This window comes from Diabrotica virgifera, chromosome 5, assembly GCF_917563875.1.
Source record: "Diabrotica virgifera virgifera chromosome 5, PGI_DIABVI_V3a".
Lineage (NCBI taxonomy): Eukaryota > Metazoa > Arthropoda > Insecta > Coleoptera > Chrysomelidae > Diabrotica > Diabrotica virgifera.
The window spans coordinates 26838593-26850008 of record NC_065447.1 but is presented as its reverse complement, the minus strand read 5'-3'; the positions used below and the strand labels follow the sequence as shown (position 1 = coordinate 26850008).

Genomic DNA, 11416 nt, shown 5'->3' with positions numbered 1-11416 from the left:
CATATTCTTACCCAGTCGTACCATTACTCGTATGCCTTCATTTATAGTTGCCAATGTCCGTTTGTTTGCGCCCACTAAATTTACCCTAGGTGTTTTGTAAATTAAATTTGTTAAGTTAACTTCTTCTATTAGTTTTCTGTTGACCAATGTTATTTCAGATCCAGTGTCTATCATAATTTTAATTGGTTTCTCGTTGATAAATCCATCCACAAATTTTAAATTAACTCCATTTTTCTTTTCGTTGTTTCCTGCCAATTTAATAAACTCCTTGGGGTGACAAAAGATTCCTGTTTGATTTTTGGTTTTTAGTGAGCGCCGTCGTGAAAAGACGCCGGTTGCTCATCGTTGTTTATATTTTCGTCATAATGTCTCTCTCCGTCATATTCATCTGTCTGGGTATTATTTACTTCTCTTCTATTTTCTCTTGGTCTGTCGGATCTGTTTCGGTTTTCTCGATATCCCTGTTCATTTTGTCTACCATTATTTCTGTTTTCTTGATTTGAGCGTGTGGTGTTTCTATTCTGGTATTCTCGATTTCTATCCTCATTCCATTGCCTATTTCTTTGTTCATAATTTCCTCTTCCGTTGTCTCTATTTTCGTTTTCCCTTCTGGGATTAAAATCTCGTCTTGTATAGTCCCTCCTATTTTGATTTCTATCTCTGTAATCTTGTGTTTCTCGGGGCCTGTAATCTTCTCGCGACCTTCTTGATTTTCTTTCTCTTAGACGTGATTCTCTTATTTGTAGGAATTGGCATAAGCTATCTATGTCTTTGTAATTTTGCAATGTGATATGGTCTTCCAGCGTTTCCTCGAAATGTCTTGCAATCAGTTCGACTAATTGTTCCGATGAGTAATTATATTGTAAATGCTTTGCATTATTGTAAATTTGTAAAGCATATGTCCTTTCTGATACCCCCATCCTATCATTGTATTTCCCATTTTGCAATTCCTTGTTAATTTCCAATTGTTGGACTTTTCCCCAGAAATAATTCAAAAATTTTTGTTCAAATTGTTGCCAATTGCTGAATTCTTCTTCTTTACTATCGAACCATAGGCTTGCTTCATATTTGAGATGGTTTCTGATAGTTTCTTTTGCTGTTTCGAAATTTCCGATGTGCTGTATTTTCTTTTTCAGGCTATTTATGAACGGCACTGGGTGTAATCTTCTTACATCCCCACCAAACCTTATCTTCACGTCATCTGTGCTATGTATAACCATTTCTCTTCTTTCTCCGACATTCTGTTGCGTCCTGTTTTCGGTGACTTGTTTTTCTATTTCTGTGATTCTTTTTTCCACTTCTTCTCTGTCTACTTGAATAGCATTTTCCAACTTATTTTCCAAATTTTCTAGTTCCTTTTTCTGGCCATTCGTTAACTCCTTTATTTTATTTTGAGTTTTCATTTCTTGTTCTTTCATGTGATCCTTCAATCTCATTTCTTGTTCTTGCATGTGATCTTTAATTTTCATTTCATACTTTTCTATGCGTTCCTCCATTTTCTTGTTGTTCTCTTCTATGGCTTGTTTTGTTTCCTTATGATTTTCTTGCATTATTCTTTTTGTTTCATCCATTTTTTGTTGTGTTTCATCCATTTTTTGTTGTGTTTCATCCATTTTTTGATCCATTTTTTGTTGTGATTCATCCATTTTTTTTTGTGATTCATCCATTTTCTTTGATGTTTCTTCCTGATTTTTATCCATTGTCCTTTTTGCTTCATCCATTTTTTTTGACTGGAGTTGCATCAGTTGTAATAGTTTATCTATTCCTGATAATTCTTGCTGTTCTGATGCCATGATTGTCGTGTCTAAAATATCTTCTTGGTCTGAATGTTCTTTTTGTTTTTTGTTGTCTTTGCTTTGGCTTCTTGTCACAGACATTTGTTTTCAAGAAGTACTGTCCCCGCCAAATATGAAATTTTACTAGTATGTTACCAAGACGACTTTTTCTCACCCAAATATTATAAATTGTCAATAAATATATCAAATGTAAATATCGTAAAAATAAAATATTAAATCAGTCATGTAAAATTTGTACCTAAAGAGATCTAAAATTTTATGTTATCAAATGTAAGTATCTCACTTTTTACCACAGGCATATAAATTTTCAAATACCGGCTTTACTCTTTCTATCCTTCAAATTTGCCACTAGAAATACTTATCAATGCTTTCCACGTTGGACGACAGTTGTTGTGTTTTTGATTATTGATATGAGATAATAATTTTATATGTCATTTAATTTAATCAATGCTTTAATAATAATCTAATTAATTTACCAGATCATACATCAATATGTTTTCAATCTCAGGGCTTTTTATAAAATTAAGTACTTACATACGTGGCTTCTAAGTATTTCTTAATGGTTCCTAATCGGGATAGGAAAGAAAAGAGTAAAATAATAACACATATGGGTTACAATTGTAATCAAAATATTGTTTATTTTATTTAAATGGCAATCACTGCTTAATATTTGCTATATCTTATTATTCTTAAACATAACATTTATACATGGGAATCTTATTTCCTTTTGATTTCCAATTGAAAGTTTTTATTAACATTTAACTATTATGATTTATCAGTAACAATTCTATTTAAGTTTGATGAAGCTTTTCTGATATTATTGATTATGTTTTTTCAATTTTAAATGTGGTATTTACTACGAAAAACCCATACATTCATGTCCAAACAAATGAGACTGACCTTTTCCTGGTGAACTGAAAATGTCCTCATACAAGACCCTTTCCTGCTATCCTTGGCTGCGATGAAACCTCGTCCTGGCTTCCAGTGATGTTCTCCTTTGAAAAACTAGCTCGAATAGCTCTCGTTCCTGCTTTTGTCGTGATGCTGTGTTCTACCTTTTTCGAAACTGCTATCAGCTACCGGGACACTCTGGGCTCAAGGAGGTTCTTTTACTCTCGACCTGGCCTACTTCTCGTTCCACGATAAATACTCCACACTCACGGAACTACACCGGCTTTCTCACTCCTCGAACACTACCGTCTACTACTCGACTTCACTTCTCGACAGCTCAAAACATTCTGATCTCTATTTGTCATTCATTCCCCTACTTTCTAAATATCCCTTCCAGATTCACAAATCAAACTTCCACCACCAACTCTCATTCGCAGTATTCCTCAAAACCAATTTTTAAACTTTCTAAATATGCTTAATGGATTTCAAAGAAAATAGTTAATTCCCATTCTAAAATTACTTTCTACTATATACAAATTTTAATGACCTATTCTCTATTTCCACTTAGTCTTATTTAGCATCGGCTAATGACCGATCCTTCCGCGAACAACGATAATGGCCTATTATCGATTTCACTTGAGTCTTATTTAATCACTTCTTAAAATTAAATATAACAATTTGTTGTATACAGGTTGTTCTAAATTTATATGCCCGTGGTTGAGAAAATTGAAAATATTTTATATTAAATTGAATTTTGTCTATAATTATCAAATTTTAATTTTCATATCAAATAGAAATATAACAGTATGTATTAGGTTGCATTTTAGTAAATCAATTATACAAGAGAGTACAAATACAAGTACAGTGCAAATACTTTAATTTGACAATATTTAAAATGTTAATAGAACGCAATAATCTAAATATTCTTTTGCAATTATTTTATAAAATAATTACTTAACTGTCGATCAATAATTTCCGCATTAAAATAGATTTTTGAGCAAATTCGTCGATTATTTCATCATTTTTAAGTTCATACAAAGCTTCTTTTTCTATAGCTATTAGCATAAAAGTGATCTTGTGTTAAATTACTTCTTAACCGATTTTTTATGTATTTCAATGTTGAAAAGCTTTTTTCTCAAGATACTTGTGCCAATGAAAGAGTTAATAAATGCTTTATATTATACTATTTAAATTTGGATAAGCACACTGATATAAGTTAGACTTATGCAAAACAGCGTAACAGCAAGCTATACAATATTTACACTTTTTAGTACCACACGGAGGTGAGGTTTTCACGATATTAACATTATCATTTGTTACTTCATGTTCATTATCACTTGGATTAATAATATCATCCTTCATATTTTCTGTAGGCTGAACATATTCATCATTAACTCCATCTTCTATAATCTCATTATTTTGCAAAATCCTATTTTTAATATAATCCATTTATCAGCAAAATCCATGAGTTCTTCTCTAATTGCAGTCACAGATGATAATATGGTAGGATAAAACTTTCTTAATTTTTCAGTAAATGATTTAAATGCCATCAAAAGTATACCATTTTTTTATTGTATCAAAATTTCTAGGATGTAGAGTGCTTATATCATTATAAAACAATTTGATTTGTCTTGATCAAATCGTTTTTAGATACTTTCAATAATTCGGTCAAAAATGAGCAAGACGTTTTTCCATTTTTTAATTATGCAGAGTACATACATGTTTGACGGAAATTGGAAAACCATAAATATACTTGTATGTATGAAAATAAATAATATTATCTGTAGCAAGCTATTTATGTATATAGACTATAGAATCTTACTCATTTACTTAAACTGTACTACACAATTAATAAAAAATTTGATTTTTTTAAATATTTTATTAATATTATTAGCAAAATTAACCGATCAGACATTAAAAAATTTTTTTTTGTTACATCTAAAAATTTTTGTGAAAACCTATTTGACCGGCCTCAAGAGGCCGCGGCCTCTCGGTGATTGCACCGATTCATTTATATGGCCAGCACGCCACTGGTCTCTGGGATAAACAAATAGAATAACTTTTAAACTAATTAATGGATCGGTCTCAAATTTTGAGGGTTTGTTAAATACCCCAATACACAACTTTGGGTAAAACACTAAAGTTCTAAAGTAGTTTTATTAAAAGTTATTAACAAATAATGATTTTCACTTATTTTGCAGTTTGCGTAGCAACAAATTAACTTTTTAACTTTCAAAAACCGGAATTTTGAAGGTTTGTCAATGTTCTAAAAAATTATATTTTGTAGATTTATGTTAATTGTTTAACTTTGGAATTTAACTAATAATTAAAAAACGGACGCGAACTCTAGGCAGGAAACAGGTAGGTTTTCTTCCTATAGGTCTACAATAACTAAAAAAGTAGTCAGCTACCTGGATCTTTGAGTGTCCCAAACATGGTCTATTTCTAGCTTATTACCCTGGAATAGTTGTCGGTCTTCACCAGTTGCCCACATAACAATTTCATGTTCTTAGTAGATTCATAGAACATACTTTTCAGAAAAAGTATATACTGAGAATGTGCGTAATTACCATTGCGAATGTGCAGAGCAGATACTGAGTATATACTACATGACAGTACTTAAACGTTCTATGTATATACTTAGAATGTACTACCGCACTTCTTTTCAGTATATACCAAGAATGTTCTTTTTAGAACATTCCAAGGACGTGCTATAAACCTTCTATGTGTATACTTAGAACATACTACCGCACATCTTTTTAGTTTATACCAAGAAGGTACTTTTTAGAATATTCCAAGGAAGTGCTATAAACCTTCTATTTATATACTTAGAACGTACTACCGCACATCTTTGTATGGGAAGAATATATATTTTTAAGTATATTCTAAGAAAGTGCTATCAAGTGCTATATTGCTTAGAAGTATGTTTTCAGCATCACCTATAATCTCATCTTAGGTTCTACTGGTTCTACCAAATACCTATTATATTTTACATATTTTAATTGCAAATGAGAATGTAGTTAGTACCTACATTCTACAATATTACTTAAAAAGTAAGTACATATTTATAAATTTTAGTTATTTATATAAATCATTATATAATATTTAGCTAAACTAAACTATGCATAAGTAACTAAAATTTATATAATACTTATATGTACTTACCTCTTTAAGTAATATTGAGTTACCAAAATAGATTACAAATATGTATTTTGAAGCACCGCAAACAAAAAGAGATTATGTATGTTCTTTACTCCTAGTACTACATCATTCGTCTTCATCCTTAACACTGCATAGATCCATAGATGATACAAATAATGAAATAATGCCTGTTTCCTTTTTTCATATTTTACGGTTTTTTCCTATCCCTGATCCATTCAGGTAAGAAATGGTCAGATGGGGGATTTGATGAATGTATTGTGGAATAACAACATCGGTGGTCAGTGTTGCCAAACGGAGAGAAATTTCCCTTTTTGCGGGAATTTTCAACATAAAAGGTGATAAAGGGAAAAAGTTAACTCAAAAGGTAACTTATCCATTCCAAATTGTAAAATATTAAGAAAAACTCAAAATATTTGAAAATAATTAAACATATCTTCTCAGATTTTGTAAACAGGAGTTTTTTTATAAAAGTGGGAATTTTTATGGTAAGTTGACGGAAAAAGCTTACTCGACGGTTGGCAACGCCAAAGCCTTTGGTCGCTTTGGATGTGCAGTTTGGCACGTTTTGGTTCAGCGAAATGACCCGTATTGTACCTAAATTCAAATTCCAAGGATGTAAAAATACTCATGATTCATGATAAACTCGAAACAACAATTTTGAAATGAAATTCGTCCAATACTACCTACATCCATAAATTTTATTAATTATGTATTCTAAAAAATAACAAAGTTGATAATCTATAAGGCTAATATTATACTTCCTATACATACAAATTATTTTTAAGATATTTTAAAAGTATCTACTTATAAGTAAGTGTTAAGAATGTGCTTATAAGTATGTGTTAAGAATATTCGATAAAGGTATATTCTAAGAATAAACTTTTACGAATATTCCGAGATCCTACGTACACGAATATACTCAGTATATTCGGTGCGAGAATATACTTTGAAGTATATGCAAAGAACATGAAATTTAGAATGTTTTTTAAGGTACATGCTATGATTGTACTACACATATACTAAAAAGAATATACTCCGACGAATGTTGGTAGTATATGCTTAGAACATGATGCAAACATCATTGTTATGTGGGTGTTGATTGCTCTCTCAAGAGCGCCTCACAGGATCTGTGGCAACACTGAATGCGCATTCCTATCTTAACCGTCCTGCAATCCCAGTGTGAATTTCACGTTAGAAACCCTCAATTCTTCGTATTGGGTGATTAAAATCTCGATGTTGAGCATGCCTAAATCATCTTAACATATACCTATTCTCTTATTTTGACATCAATGTGTGCCACCCCAAGACTTACCTTAATATATTCTTATACTTTTAATTTTATCCTTTTTTGTCACTCCACCCGTACATTTAAGTATTCTCATCTCTGCCACATGCATTCGTTATTCCTCGTTATTTTTAGCTACCTAACATTCAGTTCCGTACATCATCACTGGTCTTATGGCAGCTTTATTAATAATGTTTTTTCGGGTGTTTTTATATCAATGGTTTTTTCCTTCACAACAGACCAGTGTTGCCAATCGCATTATCCGATCGCCCCGATAGATTATCCGATGATCGCTCGAAAAATATTCGATTTGTCACGAAAAGGTACGCTAGGTCAAAAATTATTCTGTTATAAAATCAATGTTGCCAATGTTATTCTTTTAGTCCCCTTAACAACCATCAAATAACAAAATCCGTTGTTCGTACGCCAATCAGTTGATTGTAATCAATTATCATTATCATAATTAACATAATTGATTGATTAATTAATTATTAACTATCAATTAACGTAACAATTATTAACATAATTGATTAATTAATCAATTAATCTCATAATTGTAATCAATTATGTTTTCAGCAACCCAATCAAAGTTGACATTGACAGTAATTAAATATTTGATAATGATCAGTTGATTCCATTTCTGATTAGCGTTCGAACAACCGACCCTTTATTATACTGGATTCTCTATTTTACAGTTTAAAAATTTTCGTTCATAGATGAAAATCTCGTATCCTAGCTGATTATTACCTTATTCATGTATGTAAATACTATTTACTTACTATTATTATATTATTCGTATTTTGTATTATCGTAAGTGTTAAATTCTAAATAAATAAATAAATCTAAATATTTCATTATTTGGATCGTTATATTAATTTATTATAATTATTTAAGTAAAAAAAAACTTTTAAATATTATTTTATTAAAACGTAATAACTACCTAAAACTAGGTACTGGAAAAATAAATACTAAATAAATCAATACAAAATAAACTACAGCTACATTAATAGCATAGGCGCAAAATTTCTGGTCAATGCTTTTAAAATGAATTATTTTTTTCGAGTCCTGAGAAAGCTAATAAGTATTATTTAAAAATTTAAACGCAGAATGAAAGATTACATTATTACCGAGAGCCGAAAGTCCCTGAAGACTTCTATAATTTTTATTCTAATATGTTACAGGGGTAGAAGGAAAAGAGAATATTAAGTGTGATTTTTAATTTCAAATATCTCACTCAAAAGAAACATTTTGTTTATTCTAAGGGACTTTCAGCCCTCGGTAATAATGTAATCTTTCATTCTGCGTTCAAATTTTTCAAAAATATTTACTAGTTTTCTCAGGATTCGAAAAAAATGAATACGTTTAAAGATTATTGGTCCGAAATTTTGCTCCTACGCTCTTTTAACAACAAAACATTTATTACAACTAAAACAATAGAAATGTATTTGACAGTCTTGTAGTTATTAAGGTATCAAAGTTATTATTCATAATACCCGTGGTGCGTTCAACGTTAATGCCCGACTAAATAATTTTTATAGGCAAACAATTTGAAGGATTTTTGAGTTAATTAGTAGATATCTAGATATTACTAGTTTCAAATAAGTGGATTTTTCTACAACCACTATTAAAAATGTATTTTTCTGCACAATTTTATGTTAACAAACTTAATATTTTCTCACAGAATAACTGACAGTAGTGTGCAGAAAAGTGACGTTTCTGTGTCGGAAACTTCTTTTCTGCATAGTACCATTACATTCCTCAAAAAAATCATAAATATAATTAGGTAAGTATAACATGAACTTTACAAAAAAGAATTAGATTTAACTACATCTCATGGCCGAGAAATCTGGAAACGTTTACTTAAGCACTGCACTACATAAAATGAAATTAAAACTAAATCGTGCGTGAATTAGCTTTCATAAGTTTAAAGACTAAAAACTAAAAACTCATAAATAACATCGGACGGCAGACAGTTTTTGAAATTTGAATTGGATTAGTATGCCTTAAGTGGATTCACTTGTGCATTTAAATTCTAAACAAAAGAATCGGCACATGTCCCTTTTGTCAAAAGATGAAAAGTATCGGATGTCACTAACATTCATCCAGTATAGGCTATTTATAAAAATTTGGGTGGAACCAATCAAAATTAATGTGTTGTTGGTGTTGGGAATATATGGATGAGAAAGTTTTAGTCGATGGTAGATACACTGAAAAATATCCGCAAATATCCGATTTATTTAAAGATACGAAGAAGATACGACAACTCTCAAAAAGGTACGCAAATCGGATAATTATCCGCCGATTGGCAACACTGCAACAGACCAACATTGAGTGGTTCGATCCTAGATACTTAACACTATTACTTTTCATAATTTTACCATCATCATTTCATGCATCCAAAGATATTATTTTATTTGAAATAACCAAATCATCATCCTTCCATCTTTTTCTGGGACGGTCTAGTGATCTTTTGCCGTCTGGTCTCTCAAAAAACACTGTCCTTAACACTCGTGTCTTCCTCTGATCTTACCACATGACCTGCTCATCTTATCCGGTTACTTTTTATATGTCTGACAATGTTTTCAGTACCATACAGAGTCACCGATTCAGCATTGCGGCGCCTTCTCCACTCTTCTGTCGATTCATCTCTTTGAAGGCCAAATATCATTCTGAGAACCTTGCTTTCAAATACCAGCAACTTATTTATTTCCCGCTGATGTAGAGTCCAAGTTTCACTTACATAATATGTACAACAACTGCAAGAATTATTGACTGTAGTGAGTAACTCACTGTAGACTACTCACTGCAGTCTACAGATTAAGAATATTAAAAATAATTCTTTTTCTTCTTCTTCAGACTGTTTGTCAAACAAAAATAATTAATACTTGCTATATTGTAAAAGTTTATTAAATTAAATGTTTATAATAATTAAAGCTAATATTTTAAGTAAATTCTACCAACCATCGTGATAAATCCTATCTATATATAATATATACTTAACAGGTACTAGATCATGTCTTCTTGTAGACATCTTATTAAACACTCTACTAGATCTGTCTTTGTGGTCTTTAGAAAAAGGTCTGTTTGTAGTAAAGTAGACATTATCGACTTTACTTTCAACAGCTTCCATTAGTTCTTTGGTCTCAGATTGTCTGTATCCCTGTTGGCATGGTTTTACAGGTGGATCAGTGACTACAAAATTTCTTTCATGTTCTGACTCAAGTTTGGGAAGTGTTACTACTGTTGTACCAGGTTGCATGGTGATGTTGATCTCATCTGGATTAAGCACTTTCTCCTTGTGTGATCCATATACAAAATTGTTGTCTCGAACTTCCGATCTTTGAACGGGATCCTGGAATCTTCTTCTTAGATTGTAGGGTACTATGTGAGAAAGAGTTGAATACACCGCTTTCTTTGGTGATGTTGGCTGTAGATTATATCGAGGAGTTTCGAATGTTATTGGTTGTGGTCTAAAAATGAGAAACATAGTACTAAACTTTAACTCAAACAATTAGGCATGCACGTCATAGATTTAATGACATCATAACCCACCGGTACAAACTTGACGGCAAACAAATTCAACAAATTTTTCCTCAAATTATTAGTTTTTCGCTACCGTTAAGTTTAACTGGAAAGCGCTGTTGCCAAATAAAACATATATGTATATATTTACTACAGCAACTACAGGCTACACTGTTTTTCTTTGTCTTTAAGAGTGTGAAACGAAGATAACTATCTGTAATATAAGTGTCAACGTCATGTTGTCCTATAGAAGGTTATGTAAGATTTTTGTTTGTTTATTTTTTTCTTCTTCCTTTATGGCCTTTGTGAGCTGTGCCCATTTAGACAGCAACAATTCTTAAACTTATCGCCTAACTAAACCTACCATACAACAATTTATTACGAACCTAGTCGACCAATCAAGAATAGGGAAAGGAAAGTGAAGTTGGTTAAAAAATCACCTGTCGTTAAAATATAAACTGAATAAATAAAATATAATTTGAGAATAATAATTTGACTTTATATTTATTTTAATCTCAATATTATGACAGACGTCAGTTATCATTTACAATCTCACCAAATATAACAATGACGTCATACAAACTCGTCACTAATTCTAGCCAATGAAATGCTCGCTGTAATAGAAATGGCATGTCAAAAAAAATTTGATTATTCCCTATATATTTTTTCAAATTTAGAATATGGCAACAAGGGAAAAATTACGTGCAAGTCTTTGTGTGTGTGTGTGTGTGTGTGTGTGTGTGTGTGTGTGTGTGTGTGT

At 31.1% G+C, this 11416-nt stretch overlaps 1 protein-coding gene across 1 annotated transcript in view; it reads right to left on the bottom strand.

The window, feature by feature from the left end:
* Positions 1 to 10035: 10035 nt before the first annotated feature.
* LOC114326001 (uncharacterized) overlaps positions 10036 to 11416 on the bottom strand; it is a 37865-nt gene continuing 36484 nt past the window's right edge. Inside the window, exon 9 of the mRNA XM_050651305.1 lies at positions 10036 to 10604. Coding sequence (XP_050507262.1) covers positions 10088 to 10604 — 517 coding nt within the window. The 3' untranslated portion in view covers positions 10036 to 10087. The remainder of the gene's footprint in view (positions 10605 to 11416) is intronic.